Source organism: Mytilus trossulus, unplaced genomic scaffold (assembly GCF_036588685.1).
Source record: "Mytilus trossulus isolate FHL-02 unplaced genomic scaffold, PNRI_Mtr1.1.1.hap1 h1tg000343l___fragment_1__unscaffolded, whole genome shotgun sequence".
NCBI lineage: Eukaryota > Metazoa > Mollusca > Bivalvia > Mytilida > Mytilidae > Mytilus > Mytilus trossulus.
The window spans coordinates 654,649-680,389 of record NW_026963332.1 but is presented as its reverse complement, the minus strand read 5'-3'; the positions used below and the strand labels follow the sequence as shown (position 1 = coordinate 680,389).

General features: G+C 31.4%; 2 protein-coding genes across 2 annotated transcripts in view; one reads left to right on the top strand and one right to left on the bottom strand.

Moving 5' to 3' along the window:
- Positions 1 to 7,136, bottom strand: part of LOC134701823 (DNA damage-binding protein 1-like) — a 35,219-nt gene extending 28,083 nt beyond the window's left edge. Inside the window, exons 1-6 of the mRNA XM_063562941.1 lie at positions 7,011 to 7,136; positions 5,853 to 6,001; positions 5,245 to 5,361; positions 1,926 to 2,071; positions 1,370 to 1,445; positions 818 to 932 (exon numbers count right to left, since the gene is read on the bottom strand). Coding sequence (XP_063419011.1) covers positions 818 to 932; positions 1,370 to 1,445; positions 1,926 to 2,071; positions 5,245 to 5,361; positions 5,853 to 6,001; positions 7,011 to 7,071 — 664 coding nt within the window. The 5' untranslated portion in view covers positions 7,072 to 7,136. The remainder of the gene's footprint in view (positions 1 to 817; positions 933 to 1,369; positions 1,446 to 1,925; positions 2,072 to 5,244; positions 5,362 to 5,852; positions 6,002 to 7,010) is intronic.
- A 4,981-nt stretch (positions 7,137 to 12,117) lies between these two features.
- The window catches only part of LOC134701774 (X-ray repair cross-complementing protein 5-like), a 32,138-nt gene continuing 18,514 nt past the window's right edge, over positions 12,118 to 25,741 (top strand). Inside the window, exons 1-6 of the mRNA XM_063562902.1 lie at positions 12,118 to 12,203; positions 13,842 to 13,908; positions 15,513 to 15,620; positions 16,382 to 16,456; positions 16,811 to 16,858; positions 17,448 to 17,502. Of these exons, the coding sequence (XP_063418972.1) occupies positions 13,843 to 13,908; positions 15,513 to 15,620; positions 16,382 to 16,456; positions 16,811 to 16,858; positions 17,448 to 17,502 (352 nt within the window). The 5' untranslated portion in view covers positions 12,118 to 12,203; position 13,842. The remainder of the gene's footprint in view (positions 12,204 to 13,841; positions 13,909 to 15,512; positions 15,621 to 16,381; positions 16,457 to 16,810; positions 16,859 to 17,447; positions 17,503 to 25,741) is intronic.

The following is a 25,741-nucleotide window of genomic DNA, read 5'->3' as shown; positions in this document are numbered from 1 at the left end:
AAATGATATGATGAATGGTTCTCCATTTATTTATGAGAGTACAGTATCAAATATCAGTTTCATAACGGTAAAATATAGAAATACTCCACTTCAGTTCTTGTGACAGAAATAGAATTATCGATTTCGCAAGTTATCAAAATTTGGGAATTCCCTCTGACGTGTTTCTAAATTTATAAAAACACTAAATATAAATACTGTTTAATTCTGATTTTCCGTATTGTTAAAACACGCATATAAGTCAAGGAAAATATCACACATGAAGATTATGAGTAAAACATTACAGGAAAGTTGTTTATGTTCAATTGTTTTGCTTGTTTTTACCTTTTAAAGCAAGACAATCATAAGAATCTGAGATGTTGCCGAATGTTTAGAATAAAACGAATGACGTGAGGGAGTGTGTCATAGGGTCAATGGTAAAAGTCTACAGATTGCTTGACAGCAATCGTATCCCAAAAACTACCTTGACCAAAAACTTTAACCTGAAGTGGGACAGACAGACGAACAAACAGACGGACGAACAGACCAGAAAACATAATGCCCCTCTACCATTTGTCTACTATCGTAGGTGGGGCATAAAAATTGAACATGATCTATATAAGGTCAGATATCTTTAAAAATATTTATATATATATATCTGTTTAAGGTTCACAATGTTGTGTCATTTTACACTGACAATTTTAAAACTTATATTGCTAATAAATCCGAGACATTAAATATTGTTCATTCACAATTTTACAATCTAACAAAATGGAGCAATGAACATAATTATAAAATTACAGATATATGAACTTAACACTATTCCACAACTACATCTTACCTGCTATAACCATGCAAGCTTCAGTTTCAACATTATCCTGTTTCCAAGGACCTTTCTGAAATTCCTTTACACTTAAATTTATCTCGTAAGTCTTCACATGTCTGCCATGAGGATCCTACATATAAAAAAAAATACAGTTTTAAGAAATAAAATAGATAACATGTGATAGTTCTTAACTGTATATAATATTATTTATTATGGATATCTTTTATTCTCCACGGTAAAATCATTAAAATTTTATTCTTTACAGAAATCATTGCAAGGTTTTTATTAATGAAAACTATACTTATGTGACTGTGCGAGTTTCACAACAATAACAAATCTCATTACTGAAATATAACACTTTGAACTCTATGTAGATCTTCCTTTAATCGTAATAATTTGTTTATTCTCCAAAAATTGCAGTAATAAATGCATGCAATAATTTATGGTACTTAAAAAAAACAAGACACAGACAAAATCATTACATTTAAATAAATGATCGGTTCTGTTGCATGTACATTATGGATCTGAAAGTGCTCAATCACTAAAATGTTGGTATAGATGCCATACCTGGTGAATAAGAATAAGAGTAGGTGTTGTACAGCCATGTAAAAACTGTATATCAATAACTGTCAGTTCTTCCAGCCTGCAATACAGTAAATGAAAAAAAATATTCTGTGTAAAAACTTGTACCTTACACAACATGACTGAGATATGAGAAACATTATAAAGAATTTGAGTTATTATTTGAACCATTTACCAAAATTAAGCAAAAATAAACAAAAACTAAAATTTTATATTTTTGACTAACTCAAATCTTACTCCTTACATGACCAAACTATGAAGGAAAATTCCTTAAAAATCATGAAAATAAGAAAGAAAGGCAATAAATAAATATGAAATCAGATCATGTTATATTTTTTTGTTTCTTATCTTTTTTTCCTTTCTCTTTCAAAATTTTTATAATATAGTTGTGATAAATATTTACTTTATTAATTGATGAAATTCTCAAAAAGGCTTACTTTAAAGTTATTTTTTGGTAATACTCGAGATATACAAAAAGAAAAGTAATCAATGTTAACCTTTTTATGATATTTCATTTAGTGTGTATCAATTTCCAGCATACCTAATATTAAATGCTTTCAGCTCTTTGTTGTCTCTGTCCAGAGGAATAACTTTGAACAGGCCATCATAGAGCCTCAACCCAATCACTCTACAAAGTGGATCTACAATTCCAATAATACCAGTCTCTGAAGGTCTTCCAATACGATCCTGTAAAATAAACACCAAATCATATTAAGGCCTTTTTTTTTTAATTAGTTGGTTTACGGATCCGCCGACCCGATTTTGTTTAAAAGTGAAATAAAATTAAAATTTTGATTTCGTGTTGTTTTTTATTCCGCCGACCCGATTTTTCGAGTGCTGTGAATAAAAAAATCCGAGGCGTTCCAAAACGTTTTGTCTGTGTCAATAAAGCGTTTGTAGTGTACAGCGTATTTTGAAAAGCTTCGAAATGACGCAGACGAATTCAAAAACCCAACGAGGGAGGACCATGGAGTCTGACGGCTTCATCTACTTTCAGTTGAATATTAACCCTTTCTCGGCAAGTGTATCCTTGAGGATACACAATGCGCAGGGCGGATGTATCCTTGAGGATACACGATGCGCAGGGCGAGTGTATCTTTCAGGATACATAAATGTTGTCCCAACAAAAGCCGCAATTTTCCGCTATTTACCGTTCTTAACAGTTAAAATCAATGTTTCAATTAAAATCTACGATATCTGAGGGTATTATTCAGTTCTTCAACAGCATTAAAAACATCGTGAAAAGTAAATAAATCAAATCGGAAAATTTTATTTTCTAAAATTAGAACCGGAAACACGTTTTGAGGTCATGTGGGGTTTCAAAATGGCTCCTCTCGATAACGAGGAGTGGAAGTACAGCTGTTTTCTGTGTTTTGATGAAGCCCTTTATAATTCTTAGGTAGTTTTAAATATATAATAAAATAAATGATTCAATATATCTTAAATACATATGATGGCGATCTTTTTAAAGCCTTTGATTCCCCCCAAAAATCGGAACTAGAAAAGTAGGATTTTTCGCGTTCATGGCTTTGCTACAAAAACAATTCTCGATTTCGAGGGAACAGAGATATGGCTTTGAAATGCTGGTACTCGGGTGACACATACACTTTGATTTAGTATCGGGTGAAATAAGCGGATAGGGCTGTGAATGTACGGGAGAACAATGAACGAAATGGAAAGTAGTTTAGGAAGTGAAACTTCGTCTGCTAGTATTGCAGTGTGAAAATGTTATCAGACGAAACTAAAATTTGCAGGTTCAGTACTGAGAGCACTTTTATCAAATGCAAACCTAAGGCTAAGCAAACAATCGGCGATGCCATATTCGACAATATGGCTGATGAAAATGTTGCCATTGTCAAGGTACAAACAGTTTCGCCACCAAACAAAACATTGATCTCAACTTTTTATTTCTTTGCCACCATTTCCACTTTTCAGCGAACGAGATGCTAACAAATTTCTTGTCTGTACAAAATATGTGTTTTAGTCAAACTTTGGTACATTGCTATTTCTTCATCAGCATGATAGGATCATGAACACAGTTGATTATCAAACATTTCATAAATCAAAGAAATTTGTTTATGTCAAGTATATTGTCCTCAAAAGATTTTTGGGTCAAACATGCACATATATTCATACGTGAAGACCACGTGCACCTTAAATGTGATGGTATTGTGTTCACCTGGAGAGTGAGAGATCTTGGGTTTGAACCTTGACCCGGTCAAATCAAAGACTTAAAAATTGGTATCTGCTGCTTCTTCGCCAAGCACGCTGCAATTGCAATTATTAAAGGAGTCAGAATAATGTGTTTGGGTAAGGTAACATATCTTTGGGGGAACTGTTACCTTGTGAGCTAGCACATTTAAATTCTGGCTCAGTGTGTCAGTTTAGTATTTCATTTCTCATTATCATATTCTCATCCTAATTATGCATCTGATTAGCCACTAGACATTAAACAACAATTGACCATCCATCCATCAAATGCAAAGCATATCAAGATAAGAGCTAAACTATTTCTCCTCCTCAACCCCTGTAATGTCATGAATGAACAGCATTTTTTTTTTTTTTTTTCCTCTGACTCAAATTTTTCAGAACAGTTATACGTGAACAAAAAAAAAATCTAAGATTGCTATTTTATTTTTATTTTTTTTACCTCCTCCGACCCTAACCTTTGACACTAGTTGTCCGTAAACCAACTAATTAAAAAAAAAAGGCCTAATCTCACATTTCAGCTTGAACCTGCTTACCACAGGACTATCAAAAATTCCTTGGGAGAACACTGTCTAAACAATTGGCACTTTTAAATCCCTCCTTTCCTTAGTTTTTAATATATCTGACATGTGACAATTTTTAAAAATCTTTTATCATTTATCATTTATTTGACTATCAATTTAACATTTGAAAAATTTGACTGATAAACAAAATTTGTAAACAAAAACAAAATTCCAACTGCAAGAATTGAGATATCAATATAAAGATACACCAGTATAAGATGACAATGTTTTTTTACTCAAAGCATAAACTTTTAAAACTTTAATGTGCCCTTAGGGAAATATATCTTGTAAATTTACACTGCTAGTTAAATAAAGTAGCCAATTTACAGAGGTGCTTCTAGAGTAGCTTTTACAGTACCTGTACATTCCCATGTGCTCTAGTAATGATATCTATATTTTACCTGTACATTCCCATGTGCTCTAGTAATGATATCTATATTTTACCTGTACATTCCCATGTGCTCTAGTAATGATATCTATATTTTACCTGTACATTCCCATGTGCTCTAGTAATTATATCTATATTTTACCTGTACATTCCCATGTGCTCTAGTAATGATATCTATATTTTACCTGTACATTCCCATGTGCTCTAGTAATGATATCTATATTTTACCTGTACATTTCCATGTGCTCTAGTAATGATATCTATATTTTACCTGTACATTCCCATGTGCTCTAGTAATGATATCTATATTTTACCTGTACATTCCCATGTGCTCTAGTAATGATATCTATATTTTACCTGTACATTCCCATGTGCTCTAGTAATTATATCTATATTTTACCTGTACATTCCCATGTGCTCTAGTAATGATATCTATATTTTACCTGTACATTCCCATGTGCTCTAGTAATGATATCTATATTTTACCTGTACATTTCCATGTGCTCTAGTAATGATATCTATATTTTACCTGTACATTCCCATGTGCTCTAGTAATGATATCTATATTTTACCTGTACATTCCCATGTGCTCTAGAAATTATATCTATATTTTACCTGTACATTCCCATGTGCTCTAGTAATGATATCTATATTTTACCTGTACATTCCCATGTGCTCTAGTAATGATATCTATATTTTACCTGTACATTTCCATGTGCTCTAGTAATGATATCTATATTTTCACCATCCTGCTGACATTCTAATATCATGGCATTATATCGTGAGGTCAAGATGAACATAACATCTTTAGATTCTCCCTGAAGAAAATTTTAACACTCATGATCATTCAATCTATTTTGCATAAATACACAGCAATTGGTCATTGTCAAATTTTCAAGTCAAAAACTTTGAATTCACTATCAATCATTAGATGAATGAAAGATTATTGGAGAGATTCTTAAACCTTATAAATACACTGTTTACAAAGAAAGAAAGTTTACAGATGTATATCATGTATATGAAAGAAATTGCGGGAAGAGATCTATGGTTGTTCTTTAAACAACAACATTGTTCTATCCACATAGACCATAGGAAATTGCAGTGTAGAAAAAAAAACATACACTAGAGATTTTGAGTTCTTCATTTCTGATTTCCAGATTTTTCTTGACAAAGAATATTTGTAGGGTTAATACATGTATATACAGAACCTGCATTATTTTCTCTATCAACTTTTTTTTATATCATATTACATGTTCTACTTTAAAATAACAACATAGTTTTAATACAATAGTATTGAGAACAAACTTACAGGGGGTCTGAATAGTTCCATAACATCTATTCTACCATTTATGCCAACTTCTTTTATTGGTCTTAATCCCTCAGGTGTAACAACATATATCTCCATCCGGGTATTTCTGGCAATAATGAGATTGAGGTCATCCGAAGATGTAAAGTTACCTATAAATAAAACCAAAATCTGTTACAACAAAACCTTTACAAATGTAATTCAATTTAGTGCAAATAAAAATATCATTATACCAATTTATCAACCATCTGGAATTTCAAATAGTTGTCTAAATTTTTCCAACAAAAGGGAGTGGAGGCCTGGGCCACCATCGACATCCACCTATGTTCCCTGTTTCAACATGAAGGAAATGCCTGTACCAAATCGGGAATATTTGTTTTCTATTCATTAGATGTGTTTTGAGCTTTTGATTCTGCCAAATTAAATAAGGTACTTTCAGTTTTGTATATTCCTCCAATTCACTATTTGTGTTCTTTAATTTTTTGAAAACACATGGGAGAAGGTAAAAGTCAGTAGGTATTACGATAATCATGATAATACTGACCAATAACGAAGGCAGAGATGATGTTCATGCCACTGATTTTCAAGAGGAAAAACCATGGGATTAGTTGATGTTACCTAAGCCTACATATTAACGTATGGTCAACATTAATACCGTCTGCTTTGAAACATTTGTAGTGACACTGACAGTAGTCAGTATGCCATTGCCATACACCTTATCGCTATTTGTCCGCCATTACTGGATATCACACAGGCTCCTGTAAAATTTTGACGTCATAAAACAAAACATCTGACGCCACAATGGAAAAGTGATTGTTGTGTGCGTCAAAAGGTCAAGCGGCCGGGTCGTCCGGCCGAGTAGGCTAATAGCGATAAGGTGTATTGGTGAAATAATGAAAAGCTTCACAAGGAATGCTACGATTCCAAAACTGAGCCCTCTTTTCATCCGAGAGCCAAAACCCTAAAATAAGTGACAAAATTAAAAGTATTGTCATTTCATTAGAGAAACCAATTAGTTCTAAACATAAATTAAATCAGAAAATAGCCCGGCTAAACAAAACTTATTATCTCCCTTTTATTTTCACATTTTGTTTATGGAAGTCATGAAAGACTGCCGTAAAGCTGTCAATGAGGGTAATAAATAAGGAAGTATTTGGTAACCTGTAACACATGCATTGACTGCCGTCGGCTTGTGTGCCGTTACAACATAGTTATATGCCATGTTCTATATTTTCAGTAGTCAGCCTGTAAGTTTTATTTTAGCGCATGCCTGGCGGGAAGTCTTTGTACGTTAGTGGCGAGCATATATAAAATTTACGGGTGAAACGAAAAAGCAAAATTCACGTTTAACAATATTAAGACTCACATGAACCTGAATGAAAAAAATAATATAAAAAAAGAAAAACACTATTTCTTTATATTAAAAAATTAATTTGAAATATTAAAAAAATTAATTTGTAATATTAGAAAAATGAATTTGTAATATTAGAACATTAATTTGTAATATTAAAAAAGCATTTCTTACAGATTAAAAAAAATAAATTCTTATATTATATTGAAATATAAGAAATTCATTTTTTAATATTAAAAAATCATTTTGTAATATTAAAAAATCATTTTGTAATATTTAAAAAATCATTTTGTAATATTAAAAAAATCATTTTGTAAAATTAAAAATCCATTTTTGAATATTACAAATTCATTTTTTGATATAAGAAATTCTTATATTTGATATTCATTTTCTTATATGAATAACTGATTTTTTTTATATCAGAAATTATTTTTTTAATGTATAATATAACTTTTTCAATACATATATAAAAAAAAAAAATTCAATACTAAAAAATATCATATTAGAAATGAATTCTTGATATTAAAAATGATTATCTGATATTGAATAATAGCGCTTTTTTATCATTTTAACCTTTTATAAAACTATACACCTTATGAGACTACAATGATAAACCTATATTCTGAAATATGTCCCAAATTCATTTGATAATAATACCAGTTAAGGGTATATAACAGGGATTAGAGTGCGGCAAAAAAGCACGACTGTCCTTGTCAGTACATCCGGGTTAATGGCTCATGATTAGAGAAGTTTGTGGTAGTCTATCATACTCTTGAAACCATGTACTGTACTACACGAAACTATAATTTGCCACAACAAATACTATTTGTTGTGACAATTGATTCCAATTAACCACTGCTAGCGGATACAATGAATATTTATCATAACTGTCTTTATAGAGATGTGTGCATTTGATTAAATGATTGCGGATTGCTGTCTGTTTCTATGTCTGTTTCTATGTCTAGTGAGATCAAAGGGTTAAATATAGGGACAGCAACACTTTTGTGTATATGTCGTGTACAAGTTGCGATTTTGTACAGGTTATAACATGTACAAAAATATTGTACATGTTATAACTTGTATGATGCAAAAATACAAGTTATAACATGTACAAAAGTACCACATACATGGTATAACCTGTACAAAATATTGCTTAAAATGGTTTTAACTTGTACAAAATTTAAAATAAATCAACAATAAATAGGCCAGAACGCGTCTTTTTCTGCTAAGGACAATGATCACAAAGTTTCAGAAATATATGTTTCATGAATAATGTTGGCAAAATGTGTTTTCATATAATTGTATGTTTTATGCAGTCCATCATGGTTGAAATAAGTGTGAAACAATTTACTAAAAGCTTGCATTCCTTAATGACAATTACATTAGATACTAGTTTCTAAATTTTTCCAAAAAATTTAAGAACGATTCTTAATAATTTTGGGAAATTCACCTCCCTCTCGTGTTTACAGCATGCAAAGACTAAAACAATGTCGTATATGCTTACTCTGTAAAAGCAAGAGAGAGCTGAAGTAGTTTTCATTGAACCACGCTTCATTATCCGGCAATATCTTTGGATCTACTCGTCAACATTTTTGGCCTTCAGCATGGCTTATGTAAATTTATAACTCACTTTTTGTTTATAAACTATAAGATCATTGCATGAGGCGAATGTCATTTTGATGTTTTAAATATTTATCCTCTACTTTGAAACCATTTATTTGTAGCCTTTGGATGTTGTTTGCTCCATTGGCGGGTTGTTGTGGTTATAAGCATACCCAGTTTCAATTCTCAATTTTATTTGTAGACACATTTATTCTGGATATCCTCTTATGTCTTTTAGTGTCAACTAGAATGAAAGTATTTTACTATTGCCTTCAAAGTAGACACTCACAATTATAATTCATCAAATTAGCCTCAGTGAATATCAGTTTTTCAAAAGTCAATAAAACCACACATTTACCTCACCAAAAGACAGTAATTGTATATTATACTATATTGGTATTATTTTAGTAGGTTTCTCTATTTGAATTGGATTTTGAATAAAAAAGCATATTCACCTGAGAAAGTGTTATTCACCGCGCTAAACGTCACGCGCATTTACATGCTACGTACGTCGGCCTCAGCGAATATCACTTTTTCAAAAGTCAATAATACCGCATATTTACCTCATCAACAGACAGTAATTGTATATCATTCTGTTGCAATAATAGAAACATATTCTTTTTTTTTTTATTTTGTACAAGTTAAAAACCATTTTTAAGCAATTTTTTGTACAGGTTATAACATGTATGAGGTACTTTTGTACATGTTATAACTTGTATTTTTGCATTATACAAGTTATAACATGTACAATATTTTTGTACATGTTATAACCTGTACAAAATCGCAACCTGTACACGACATATATATAATTTAGCACTTCGGTGTTGACATGAATATCAATTATATGGTAATTTTTATAAATTTCCTGTTAACAAAACTATCAATTTAAATTTTCGAAACACTAAGGATTTTTTTTTTATCCCAGACATAGATTACTTTAGCCATATTTGGCACAATTATTTGGAATTTTGGGTTCTCACTGCTCTTCAACTTTGTATTTGTTTGGCTTTATCACAAGTTGATCTGAGCGTCACTGATGAGTCTTATGTAGACGAAACGCGCGTCTGGCGTATAAAATTATAATTCTGGTACCTTTGATAACTATCTGTAAAAGAAACCAAGTCTGTATCTAAAACACCTACTATGATTTTAAGTGGGTATCAGTTGAGATCTGTCATCTTATCAGTTGCTCAGCTGGTGCATTGGAAGCGCTTGCATGTGACGCAGGATTTTCTTCTTTGTTTTGTTTTTAATTCAAGGTGATCCCAAATGTCTGACCAGCACTAATTTTCGTTAGACAAGGGCTATGAATACACGAGCTTTAACTTTAGCCCAAGAGGATATTTTAAGGTTCAAGTTCTGCATATAAATACAAGAGAATAGTTTGCTGTTGATGTCATGTTATCGATATGTTTATCTCCTAAATATTTTGTATAGTAAACTTGTTTAAGTGAGTGATTTGGTAATTTGATATATGGTGATAAACTTTTTCAAATATTTTTGCAACATCCATTATCATTGTCAGTTTGACTGTTTTCCTTATTTGAATTTGCTAGATCTTGAATAATTGATAAAAAGTGAATATTAAACAGAATGGGATGATCGAAAACCTTATTTTTAGTTTTATATAATCTTTTTATTTTTTTATTTTTTGAGATTGTTAGCTACAACATGTTCTAACAACTTGTAGCATATGCATGTTAATGATATAAGGGAATAGCTTATAGGATCGCGTTTGTCACCTTTTTATACCGCTGGAACATGCTATACGTTCATTGTTGAAGGCCGTACGGTGACCTATAATTGTTAATGTTTGTGTCATTTTGATATTTTGTGGATAGTTGTCTCATTGGCAATCATACCACATCTTCTTTTTTATATATACGTGTATACATGTACATGTACTCTCATCTGGGATCTCTCTAGGGTTAAGACTGAGATATATTTTAAATATGATTGACAATTAAGATGGGAGTGATAGATTTCTTGCACTCATTTACGATTTCAACTTTGATGAGATTAGGCACAGCTGTTTTCATGTTACTACTGATATTGTTGTAGTTTAATATCAGGCATCTGTGGATGTTTACTGAAGCCATTATCTGGAATGGGGGTGATCTGTTAAGACGTGGATGCCGTTTTGGAACTGATGTCATGATATAATATATTTGCTTTTGCTTTTTAATCAGAAAAGATGGTATATCAGAGTTTTCAGACTTGTATTTTATGTAGCTGACTGAGATTATCCTGAGATCAAGTATCTTTATTTTTAGAAAACGAAGTAACAACAACACCGGAACACATTATGCAGACAACTAAAGACAGAACCCCACGAACCTCACAGAAAACCGGGTGTTTTATCATGTGCTCTGGTCGAGCATAAGCAGTTCCTGCTCCAACTGTGACACACGTGGTGTGTTAAAAATGAAATTGTTACATTCTGTAGCACTTGAAGTAAATATAGCTCAAAAGTGTCGGTTTTAATGTTTGTGAGGTTGCTGTTATATAAATAAGCTTTATTTAGAGTCGGCAAGGTATATATAAACATAGACAAACATAAGCTCCAGTGAGCTTTTAACCGACATTCAAGGTTCAAGGTTATTCCCTTAACCTACCATGAAACGGTTTTTTCTTCTTTTTACCAGCTGAGAAAAGTATACTTATACATTATGTCCCGGGTTTCTATGAGATACTGTACTAGTAATGAAAGTACCATATTTTACGACGTCATAAATCAGAGACATGTGATACAGCATAAAACTTGATACGTTTATCCTCGATAAACTATACTGTAGGCGGAGCCTGTAATTCAGTGGTTGTCGTTTGTTTATGTGTTACATATTTGTGTAATTCAGTGGTTGTCGTTTGTTTATGTGTTACATATTTGTTTTTTGTTCATTTTTTTACATCATGACATAAGGCCGTTAGTTTTCTCGTTTGAATTGTTTTACATTGTCTTATCGGGGCCTTTTATCGCTGACTATGCGGTATGGGCTTTGCTCATTGTTGAAGGCCGTACAGTGACCTAAAATTGTTAATGTTTGTGTCATTTTGGTCTTTTGTGGATAGTTGTCTCATTGGTAATCATACCACATCTTCTTTTTTTATATGTAACGTTATATTTACCACTTACTTTTTTTATTTAGGTTAATAGAATCTATTGAGCTTAAACCAAAATTACCAATAAGTTATACTTTTTAGGCAAGTTTGGGTCACCAGAAAAAATAATAATAGTGTTTTAGTGTCAAGTTCTTCTATTATTTCTTTAGGATAAAAAAAAACTGTTTCGTTTTGTTTCAATTTCTTGAGTAATCTGAAAAATTAAATAGCTAATAATTCTACTTCCGTATAAATATTGCCGGCAAATTTTGAGCAAATTTTGGTTTGTCAGCACTAACCAGGTAATACGTTATTTGTCATTCATTTAGTAATTATCTAATTGTGTAAATTGAACTGCATTTTAAAGAACAATGAATTTAGAATATAATACAGAGATTCACATCTCTGCTTGCACATTAACAGTCAATGCGTCTTCAATTTGTATTTGTATGAATTCAGACAGTATATATAGCACATTTCCAGGGAGTTGAATAATATAATATCAATGTTTTGCAGTACTTTATTCGGTCATAATTTGTAAATAAGTCATATAAGTCGATTATAGTGCTCTCCAGAGCTCATGTCATATGCTCCAAGTCCCATGATAGTCATGTCAGATAGTAGATTGATTAATTGATTGTTGATTGCTTTATGTCCAGTGACAAACAGTTCAGGCATGTTCAGGATGTGCTATTTTAATGTTGATCCAGATTTAAAAATCTAGTAAGTGGTTGCTTTTTTATGTGTTTATTCTGGTACCATTAGGATAATTAGTAATTAATAAGATGAGGATATTCTTATATTTTGATTTTATAATAAGTACATGTACCTCATTTTCATGCAGGAAGTTTATATAGCACAAACTAAGATAGCATTCTTTTAAAAGACCTCAAAGTTATGATTTAGATCAGGGAAATTGATGTAGATGACAGATTATGATAGTCTATAGAATTTACCCATAATTTAGTTTTAAACTCGGTGATTTTAGAACTTGGTCTATTGTATGGACACTTTTATATCATTGAAGATTGTATGCTGAACTCTTATAATATTTTTAAATTATTTTAGCCTTCTTTCTGTTTACCTTGAAAACTTATACAGATAGAAAGAAACATGATGCAAAAAAATATCAGCAATTTATGATCTCAAAAACATTCAGTGTATCTGTGTTTCTTTCTGGTTATTGAAGCACTGTGTAGCTGTCTCAATTATACAATGGAACTTCAAATCTACCTCAAACTATAATTGAAATCATCTCTATTGACAGCTTTAGAGGTCAGTTAAAACCAGCTGTTCTCTCTTGCTTCAAATTAACAAATTCAAACCAAAACATATATATATACATATACATGAAACTTATATTTTAATCACAATTCGTATATACAAACACTTTAAAAATTGTTATAAGATATTTTTATGAATTTGTATTATTTTTTTGTCAAACACTCTTGTGCATGTTGTATTTTTCAGTATTAAAGCCTTGTTGCCCCAAAGAAGAAGAAGTTTCATTGAAGTCCATATGTTAAATGAATATTGAACACAACAATAATTGCCTCTTAAAATCATTCCTTTTGAAGACTTTAACCAAATGATATTTTAGTCATGGTACTTCCAGGCAAAATGTTGTTATTTTCCTGAATGTTTGCGTCGTGACAGAAAAAAATTCTGAAAAATCCAAATTAATTTTGGTACCACTGAAAATTGATGCCTGTTTTTGGGTTCATATACATGTATACAAAAAGGGGGATGATATCCATTTAGAGGATCCTTCCCAAGTTGTTTTTATAAAGCAATAAAAAAAAAAAAAAAAGGATTGCCAGGAGATTCAAGAGTAGCAGATCTAGATGGAAAAAATATTGGTAAAGGTTTTTAATCTGATCCTTATTTAGTTGTTGTATATTCAAGAATGCTTATATATATATTGTTGTTGTATTTTCTAGAATGGCCGATTTTGGTTTTGCACGCTTTGGCGAAGAAGAGGAAAATGAAGAGGAAGAAGGACAAGGAGTAAATAAATTAATGATTGGAGACTTGTAGTTAATAAGTCAATACTTGTAGTTAATAAGTCAATACTTGTAGTTAATCATTAATAATGAGTGGAGACTTGTAGTTAATAAGTCAATACTTGTAGTTAAGAAGTCAATACTTGTAGTTAATAAGTCAATACTTGTAGTTAATAAGTCAAAACTTGTAGTTAATCATTAATAATGAGTGGAGACTTGTAGTTAATAAGTCAATACTTGTAGTTAATAAGTCAATACTTGTAGTTAATAAGTCAATACTTGTATAGTTAATAAGTCAATACTTGTAGTTAATCATTAATAATGAGTGGAGACTTGTAGTTAATAAGTCAATACTTGTAGTTAATAAGTCAATACTTGTAGTTAATAAGTCAAAACTTGTAGTTAATCATTAATAATGAGTGGAGACTTGTAGTTAATAAGTCAATACTTGTAGTTAATAAGTCAATACTTGTAGTTAATAAGTCAATACTTGTAGTTAATAAGTCAATACTTGTAGTTAATAAGTCAATACTTGTAGTTAATCATTACTAATGAGTGGAGACTTGTAGTTAATAAGTCAATACTTGTAGTTAATAAGTCAATACTTGTAGTTAATAAGTCAATACTTGTAGTTAATAAGTCAATACTTGTAGTTGATCATTAATAATGAGTTAATATTTGTAGTTATATAACCAATTGATAATATAAAAAAGAAGATGTGGTATGATTGCCAATGAGACAACTATCCACAAAAGACCAAAACAACACAGACATTAACAACAATAGGTCACTGTACGGCCTTCAAAAATCAGCAAAGCCAATACCGCATAGTCAGCTATAAAAGGCCCTGATAAGACAATGTAAAACAATTCAAACGAGAAAACTAACGGCCTTATTTATATAAAAAAATGAATGAAAAACCAATATGTAACACATAAACAAATGACAACCACTGAATTACAGGCACCTGACTTGGGACAGGCACATACAGTTTGAAATAGGTCATAGAGCTATGAAGATCAAACATGTAATTATATTTATCGCTATTTTGTGCATTTTTCTTTTGATCTTTTTTGTGATAATTTTCATATCATGCTTCTGGCTTGAGATGGAAAAATTATCACTAGAAACTAAGGAGGCCACATGGCCTAGCTAACGAAATTGACATGAAATTGACAATGTCGTCATAGGTAAAATAGTGATAAATAGATTATCATTGGTCATCTCAACTCGATTACTTTTCTCACTTTCGCTGTACCAGCTCAAGCGAGAAAATCAATCTCGTTGAGATGATCAACGATTATCTATAAATACATTTGTATAATCTCTACTGTTTTAGTGAAAACTTTCAAAAAGTTTTTTGTAGATGACAGGTTCCTCTATAGCAAAATAGAAAGCTTGATTAGATCACTACTTCAAATCAGAATCTTTTCATAATAATCATCATTGGATATGAATGTGTTTATAATGTCTAGTCTCAATGCCTTGTTCAATTTGTGTATATCATAAGTTTCTTCATTTTAGTATGCTTCCACAACCAAAGATGGTTTGATATTTCTTATTGACTGTTCCAAATGTTTATGTATATCATAAGTTTCTTTATTTCAGTATGCTTCCACCACCAAAGATGGTTTGATATTTCTTATTGACTGTTCCAAATCTATGTTTGACAGTGAAGATGAAGACCAGGAAAGCCATTTTCAGTTGTGTATTAAGGTAAGGTAAACAGATGGGTGATATTTATGGGCTGTTCAGATGATACATGCTAAGTACCCAGGAAAGGCACGTTCTTATATTTCAGTGTATAAATAGTCTAGCACCAACTCAAACTTGTGATTTCAAAGTGCTTTCCCTGGATCATTGGTATGTTTTTGTTTTAAAGAAAAGTTTTAAGTATGTAATTGTAAACATTACTGCTATTTTGAGTACAGTTAGCCTAAACTATACAACAACATATGAGATCCACTTTTTGATGGATGTATTTTGAAATAATTAAATATTTCGATGTACCATAATTACTAAAAATAAAATGGTTTTTTTATGTCATTTTAAAGAATTTGTCTGACTATAAATAAAAACATTCAAAGACATATTGAAATTGTCCTTATGCTTTTTGCAATGTCTTTTTTTGTTGATTCTGTGTTATTAAATTCATAGATGTAGCATTTGCAGAAATGAATTAAACAAGGAAATTGCATATTTGGCAAGATTTCCCTTACCTCAGTCAGTGTGTATCTTCTATTTAATCTGTCAACAAGGGGGTTTAATTGAAGTCAGTATGAACCCCCTTACCTCAGTCAGAGTGTATCTTCTATTTAATCTGTCAACAAGGGGGTTTAATTGAAGTCAGTATGAACCCCCTTACCTCAGTCAGTGTGTATCTTCTATGTAATCCGTCAACAAGGGGGTTTAATTGAAGTCATTATGCTATATTTTGTTAAGACCAGAACACTCAGTGAAGTCATCTTACATTTCAGTGTGCCAAAACAACTCTACAGAACAAAATAATCAGCAGCGACAAAGACTTGATTGGTGTTGTTTTCTTTGGAACAGTAAGTAGGATAAAATTTGACTCCCATGTCATAAAAAAAAATATCAACCCTTATTTAAAAATATAAACCATAATTTTAACTATCTGAGCAAAAATTCAGATGTCTAATTATGCAAAGGTAAAATTTGTCTACAGGATTTACACAGAAACTGTTCGTAAATATATACTTGAGTCCCACAAACAAGCCATGTCTTCTTTAATGAATTGACTGTCAAAAATGGGCATTTAATGTTGGGAAATGGGAATTTAACTGCTGAAAAAATGCTAAATTTGGTTTTACAATTTTGTGTCCATTCCTGACAATATTTTCTTGCCAAGTTGTATTGTTTGATATTATTGTTTATTTTATTTTCAGGATAAAGCCAAAAATACAAGTGATTTCAAGCACATATATATTTACCAGGTAATTATTTAGAAAATGTTTATCTGAGTCAGAAATCAATTGTTTTAGAAGTGTTTGGGTTATTAACTTAATTTTTTGGCATAATTTAAAGAAGTAGTAATCAAAGTTGAGGGTTGTTTTTATTACTTATTTTTGAATTCAGCATGAAATTCTTTGATACCATAACTGATCCCAATTTTGAAAGAAACGCTTTCAGAAAGCTTAAACTCATGGTGATTAAATCCTCATGGAAAAAGTTAAAAATAAAACCTGAAGAAATTTGTTATTAATTGATGTTGGGCAGTAACTATTGTTAGGATCATTGACTGAAGCAAGGTAGATAACTCTGTCAGTATTGAACAAAGCAATTGCACATTTCCATAATAAAAACAATTAAGTGCTATGCAAACTTGAATAAAGAGGACAAACTATTACAGTAAAAAGTCTTGACTGTTTGATCTTGTTTTGTCTGTTGTCATGCTTTTAAAAAAAGAAAAAAACCCAGATTTTAGTAAAACAGTATGTGAAGGATATACTCAGTTTTACTTTCATATTAAAAACATTAAGTGTAGATCAGAAATTGCATACAGCTTAATTGATATATTTGAAGGAATTGGACCAACCAGGAGCTCCCAGGATATTAGAGTTAGAAGACATGTTGGAAAGTAAGTAAGGCAGAATAATAAGATACTGTGGATCTATTTAGGAGGGTCTGAATGGGGTTTACAAAATAAAAATTAATGGAATAAAAGTTCATAATAATTGGCCAAAATGAAAGAAATTTTAAGAAACATTGGCAAACTATGATAAAAAATATAGAATAATGGAATGGGGTGTTCAATTATCATGATTATTAAAAGAAAGGAGATAAATGGGGAAAATAATAAAGAACCTAAAAAATTATAATATTTTTTTGTAATTATTTTATTTTTCAAGATGAAACATGTGAAATTACATAATACAGTATTAGACACAAGGTATAAAAAGTTAATTAATACTTATCAGATCGATTAAATCATAATGGTATAACAAGATATAAATATTACAATTGATTTTGTTAATTAAATGCTGCTTCTAACAATTGCCACTTCTGATCCATTTTTATTTTTTGTGTAGGGTTAAGAAACATACAGAGTATTTTTCTATTGTAATCCAATACTTTAAATATTCTATCCCACCATATTTTGTGGGCAATACACTCTTACATCTACATTTGTATATATAGTATTTAAATAACAACAAGATATTATTAACTGTTTTACTGTTGACAGAATCCTTAGACACACCTAAAATGACCTCTTTTGCACTAAAAGGCAAGAAGATTTCATAATGTCTAATCCAATCTATAATGGATAACCAGAAGTTTTGTGTTACATTACATTCCCAAAAAATGTGAAAAATATTTTCTTTAACTTCTGAAAATTTATTAAAAAATTATAATAAACATATCAAAAGAAGAAAGAAATGAAAGACCCCTATCCAAACCCTCATAGATTTTTATGGAAACCTTTTTTCTAGATTGTATTTTCCTGCATATTAGATTATGTTGTTTTGTTGATATCTGCAAACAAACTTAAAGAAAGTTTCTACTTCGTTAAAAATTAAAATGTGTGGTTAATTATACCAACAACTCAGTTATTATCCACCAATAATAATCAATCCACATGTACAGTAGTATGAATCTATTTTTTTTCTTTTAAAGTTTTAATAAATTTGCCATGGATGCTTTGGTTTAAGGAGGAATATTTAGCTGTTGCACTAGGCAAAGACTGACTATGTGACCTATAATTGTATGTTTGTGTCATTTTGGTCTTTTGTGGATAGTTGTCTCATTGGCAATCATACCACATCTTCTTTTTAGCTCACCTGGCCTAAAAGGCCAAGTGAGCTTTTCCCATCACTTGGCGTTCGTCGTCCGGCGTCGTCCTGCGTCTGTCGTCGTTAACTTTTACAAAAATCTTCTCCTCTGAAACTACTGGGCCAAATTAAGCCAAACTTAGCCACAATCATCATTGGGGTATCTAGTTTAAAAATTGTGTCCTGTGACCCGGCCAACCAACCAAGATGGCCGCCATGGCTAAAAATAGAACATAGGGGTAAAATGCAGTTTTTGGCTTATAACTCAAAAACCAAAGCATTTAGAGCAAATCTGACATGGGGTAAAATTGTTTATCTGGTCAAGATCTATCTGCCCTGAAATTTTTAGATAGATCAGACAACCCATTGTTGGGTTGCTGCTCCTAAATTGGTAATTTTAAGGAAATTTTACTGTTTTTGATTATTATCTTGAATATTATTATAGATGGAGATAAACTGTAAACAGCAATAATGTTCAGCAAAGTAAGATTTACAAATAAGTCAACATGACCAAAATGGTCAGTTGACCCCCTTAGCAGTTATTGCCCTTTATAGTCAATTTTTAACCTTTTTTCGTAAATCTTAGTTAACTTTTACAAAAACTTCTCCTCTGAAACTACTGGGCCAGATTTTATCAAACATAGCCAGAATCAATATTAGGCTATCTAGTTTAAAAATTGTGTTTTTCGACCAGGCAAACCAACCAAGATGGCCGCTACGGCTAAAAATAGAACATAGGGGTAAAATGCAGTTTTTGGCTTATAACTCAAAAACCAAAGCATTTAGAGCAAATCTGACATGGATAAAATTGTTTATCTGGTCAAGCTCTATCTGCCCTGAAAATTTTAGATGAATCGGACAACTCGTTGTTAGGTTGCTGCCCCTAAATTGGTAATTTTAAGCAAATTTTGCTGTTTTGGGTATTATCTTGAATATTATTATAGATAGAGATAAACTGTAAACAGCAATAATGTACAGCAATTTAAGACTAAAAAATAAGTCAAATGACCAAAATGGTCAATTGACCCCCTAAGAAGTTATTGTCCTTTATAATCAATTTTTAACAATTTTCTTAAAATTTGTAAATTTTTACTAACATTTTCCACTAAAACTACACGGACAAGTTCATTATAGATAGAGATAATTGTAAGCAGCAAGAATGTTCATTAAAGTAAGATGTACAAACACATCACAATCACCATAACACAATTTTGTCATGAACTGTCTGCTTCCTTTGTTTAATTCACATATACCAAGGTGAGCGACACAGGCTCTTTAGAGCCTCTAGTTTATATTTCTGACAGTTACCTGAATCAATCTGCACACAGTTTGGGGGTATGCTGGTTAACCTCTGTCTGTCTATCTGTGTCTATCGGTGTGACTGTATACTGATTGTAGGGGGTATGCTGATTAACCTCTGTCTGTCTATCGGTGTGACTGTATACTGATTGTAGGGGGTATGCTGGTTAACCTCTGTCTGTCTATCTGTGTCTATCGGTGTGACTGTATACTGATTAACCTCTATATACATCCTTCCAATATAATTTCGTTCAAGGAATTACAAACTAAAACATCCTGCAATTTGATAAAATCTTCAGGGGAGCATGCTTTACCATGTGATCTCATATCAACTTCCTGATTACCTAATGCTTACAAATAAGTTCTTACACATTGTGGCCTTGTATGAAATATTTGTATCATTCTTCTCAAGAACTACTGGTAAGCGCTTAATTTTTTTTATATCAAGCTTCATGTGAGCATGCTATACGGTGAGAACATGAAATTTCCATAACTTTGTCAAAGCTTTCATAGAATTTTATGAAATTTTAGCAGAGCCTTTTTTTATGATAAGATTTTTGGGTTAAAATATCTAAAGCTTGTAAATGTACTTTTTAAATGTATTTCCGAAGGAAAATTGGTTACTGATTTTGGGATGAGCTGAAGGCAGGTGTCTGCCTAGCAGTGTCCATGCATTTACTCATGAACAGTTAAACCAAAACTTTTCAAATTTTATTATGTTGTTACTGATGACAAAATGGAGGTCCATTCAATATTTAAGATTTTAATTTTCACTGTGCTTGCGATATTTGAAAATGCCAGGACACAAATGAATATTAAAATATCTGGTTTGCTGTTTCTTTGATTTCTCACAAGAAAATTTCTTTCTACATATCACAACCCTTTACAAAGTTTTTATTTCAAAAAATCAGTGGATAAAGGTCCATGCATATTATGTATAGATATATATTGTTATTTGAACTAATTACACTTAAAACACTCAAAGTTAGACTTTAGTCATAATTATCACAAAATTATCATATTTTATAAATTTTATTCGATATGATAATTGTGAAGTCAAGTTTTTGATTTGATTAAGAACAATGGCAACAGGTTTACCTCTGAGAATGGCCCAGGTACCAAGAACCTGTCAAATTTGTGACAAAGATGTGAAACTCAAATGGAAATGTTTAAAATGTCAATTTATTTTGTGCAATAGTTGTGGTCAGAGACATTCAGGTGACAAAAGCAGTGTTAACCACAGTGTTGTTAATTTGAGAGATATAGATGAACATTCATACTTAGGAGATTTGAAATGTTGGTTCCATGTGAAAAATAAACCCAAAGCTGAAATGTATTGTCTAGACTGTTTCCAAACAATCTGTGATAATTGTCTGAAGAGAGCTCATCGTAAACATGATGTTAGGAAACTTGATGAGGCATATTCAATGTTTACTGGAAATTTGAATTTAAACCACAAGAAAATAAAAACTGATATGCAATATTGTGAAAAAGAGAAGAATAAACTTGAAAAAATAATATTGAGTCATTGCAAATCATTTGAGGAGGAGAAGAGGAAAATCATAACATATGATATGCATTTGAAGGAAAGAATTACGCAGCGAACTGAGCAACTTTTGGAAGAGTTAGACGAACACTTTAGGAAAAGCAAAGCAAAAATAACAGCTTCTTCTACTGTTATAGAAAATAGACTTTCAATATTATCTGAAAAAATTTCTTTGATAGAGGAACACAAAAGAACATGTAAGTCTGATTTTGATACAGTTAAGAAAGTTGCTAAAGATGTTCAAACTTTTGCCGATGAAGCTGAAAGTTCTTTCCCAATTGCTCCAGTAAATATAAAGGCCAAGAAGTTTGTGCTTAATGAGACAGACAAAGATTCCTCAGTTATTAATCCTGTGTTTGGATTATTAGTCAATGTTGACATATTTGGCTCTGCTTCTATTACTTGTGAAAACATAGACTCATATTGCACTGATTTACCATCTATAAAATCTATGACTGTGGATGAGAAAAATAACCTATGGATAGCTAGTTCAAATGATTCAAACTTACTAAGACAAGTTGATTTCCAGAAAAAAACTATATTACAGGAATTTAAAGATATGAATATCACTGACATAGCCGTGAGTAAAAGATGTAGTTTACTTTTCATAAAAGACGAAGATCCTACAATTAAAGAACTGGACCCAAAAACAAATAGAATCAAAGATTTTCACACATGTTACAGTGCTGGTATGCAGATACATGTACCGTCAGCCTTACATGTGTGTAAGAATAGCAATGTGTTAGTGAGTACAGTTGAGAAAGGTGGGGACTTGTACAAAGTTGAAAAATTAAGTCAAATACAAGTTGTTGTTTTATCAGAATTTGGAAAAGTGTTAAGACTGTATAAGTTTTATCCAGAGGGACGTTTGCTATTTATGAGACCAGTAAAATTGACCTCTAATGGCTATAGTGAGATAAGTTATTTGGGCAAGCTGTCTCCTCAGGCAGGAGCATTAGTTATAATTGATTCAAGAGGCCAGCAAAAAGGTATATTGGAAAGGAAAGATAATTGGGAGTTTAATCCAGTCGATATTGTAACATCTAACAGTGGAAACATCATTGCCAGTGAATCACATGGTGCGCTATATATATTCAGTTATGAAGGTGTTATTATTAAAAAACTGACCACAGAACACACAGGAATAGAATATCCAATGAGTTTAGGAATAGACAAAAAGGGGCAATTACTTGTCAGTTCTAATAGACAATATTTCAGACATAAAGCCAAGATATTCTTCTTAAAATTTACTGGCTTTTGAATTAATTATTTAATAAAACTTTTACATCTTATACAGTTTTTGATTCATAATAAATTTTTGTCTATCATTCATTACAAGTGGTACAGAAAGAGTCTTGAATATTACATTTCTGATGGGGGAAACTGGCTGCTATATTTACAAATTTAATTATTTAGTCCCCCATTTCTAGTTCTACTGGTAATCGTCACATACTTTTACAGCTGACTGCCTTATTCATGTTATTGTAGCATGCTTGATAAGTTTGATGTATCATTGAGGTCATGGGTTTGATCCCTGGGAGGTCAAACCAAAGACCTAAGATTTGGTATTTCATTACTGCTAAGTATGCTGCAATTAGGAGTGATAGCAAAGGCTGATTAGCCTGTAGTCAGGGAAAATTTGTCTGGATAGAGTGACATGTTTTCCTGTTGACTATATTACCTTTTGAACTTGCACTTTAAAAATCTATCTGAAACGTGTCTGTCTGGTACGATGAAGGCTTCATACTTATATCCATATCAGGTAAACATGAACCAAGACCTGAATATGCATCAATAGACAACTTGCGCTATATATTATGATGGTACCATACTAAACCCCTATTAATGGGTGGGATTGTTCTTAATTTTATATTATGATGACATAATTTAATTGATGTCTGGAGCTGGCATGTCAGCAACTGCTAGTAGTCCTTATGTTATTGTCATTTTGCTTAGTTTTTTTTTGTTTCCTATTCTGACATGGAACCTGCACTTCTTTTAGACTTAGTTTTACTGTAGGTATTTCTGTGATCACTGAACTAAGGGCCAAGCTGAAGCAGGATTTTCTTGCTGCTTGGAAGACCAATTGGTGGCCTTTGAGTGTTTTCTGCTCTTTGGTTGAGTTGTTTTCTCTTTGACATAATCCACATTTCCATTCTTAATTTTATGATCCATAGGAGAAGCTTTAGATTGAATAATTTGGTTAAGAAATTATGTATATTAAGTACGTCTTTATTTGAATTTATATTAACATGACCTCATTTGCTAAGGTTATGTGGCGTCTACAATGAAATCATTTACAGTCATCATGTGACAGATCCAGACTAATTCAGCTGAGTTATTTTAAGATGCCATCTGATAGGCTGAAACAAAGGTCATGTGATAGATGCAGGACATGCCAAAACTAATTGACTTATCAGTAAGCAAATAAATATATTGTGTGTTTGTAAATATTTATTTTTGATAATTGTTTTTATGATCAATTTGACTTTTTGTCCTTGTCAATAGAACTTTCATATTTATCTGTTATCAGATTACATAAATTATCATTACGAGGTATTTGACCTGTTAAAATATATGATTCAATACAATTTAACAACATAGTTACTGATTAAAATCAATGTTTGAAAATATATTGATTTAATGACATCTACTGTATATCACAATTAACAGAAAAAATGGTTTAACAGTAAAAAAAATATATATAAAACAGCTGCATTCTGTTGAAGTAAGAAATGTTATGTATTTTACCAAGCATGAGCTTTATTCATCTTTTAGGTGAAGTCATCTTTTATTATTTTGCTCTCTTTTTCTAGACAAAAAAGTATAAAAATCTTCTCTTTTGGGGAGATATATAATACATATACTGGTTCCCAGATATAATTTCTATGATTCATCTATTAAAACAAAACATGGGAATATTATAATTACAAGTATTAAAACGCATAGTTGTATCAAAACTTGAATCTGAGGAAGACCTAAAATGAAAGTAGAGTTAGTATAAAATTTTAGTATAAAAAGTTTGGGGCATATATATATGCTGCACAGCCTTATGTTTTGACATTTAGATAAAATAAAAGTGCATATCAACTTTTCATTCTAGGATATCATTTTTAAGAAACATAGTAAAAGTGGCAGTTTTAGCTACCAAGAGAGTTCCTATAGGAAATTGCATTGTCTATATTTACAGAAATGTAACCTATAGTACACCTGCATTAAAATCCATTAAATGTCATGATATGTAATTTAGCCTGGTCATGTTTACATCCAATCAGAAGTTCATCTTTACAGTAAATATCCATACTAAGTGGGTACATGATTCCTAAGGTTTTAGTTTGTAGAAAAGACACCATTTCGCCATTATAATTAAGGATGTGGATTGCATTGTTCAAGTCACTAACAATGATATTATCACGGAAGGTTGTCACTATATCTGTAGGATTAAACTTTAATTGACTTTTCTTTGGATGACCATTATATATCCATTTAACTACACCTTCTGGATCTATGGTCACTAGTCTGCCTTCTCTAGCACCCGTTCGATCCATTACACATATTTTCCCAGTAGAGTTTGATGTTATCCGAAACGGTAGAGTAAATAATCGGTTACCTTTTTTATCACGTTCATAGCAGTTCAATTGTTTACTGTCAGATGATTGTAACACTACTTGTCTACAACTTATTTGTGACAACAGAAATAAGTCTCCATTTATTTCTTTGGTTCCTATTATTCTCTTACTATCTTGTAGAATATGAAAACAGAGTGGCACTTGAGGATTTCCGAACCAGTCAGTTGGGCTAAATTCATAAAACTTCTTCATTTGACCAGATTTTGTGAGCATTTTAATACATGGGTCATTATGAAGAGACACAAGAATGTTCCCTTTATTTGATAAGGATAAATGTTCTATTTTTAGGTCTTTTATTTCTTGTAATGTTTCCAGCTGGCCATGGCCATTAGCCATTTTGACATTCCTTACAAGAGAATCTTCTTTGCTTCCTAAACAAATGGCATAGTCTGTGGTTAATAATGAAGTAATTGACTTGAGATTAGTGTTGTATGTTCTGATTACAATTTCCATATCAATTACAGAATTTTGTAATATTCCATAAAAGTTTTCAACACTATTCTCCTGAAAGTCGGCTACTAAAAATGTTTTTACCTTAAATGGTAAACTAACATTTGAAAGTTTAACATTAAG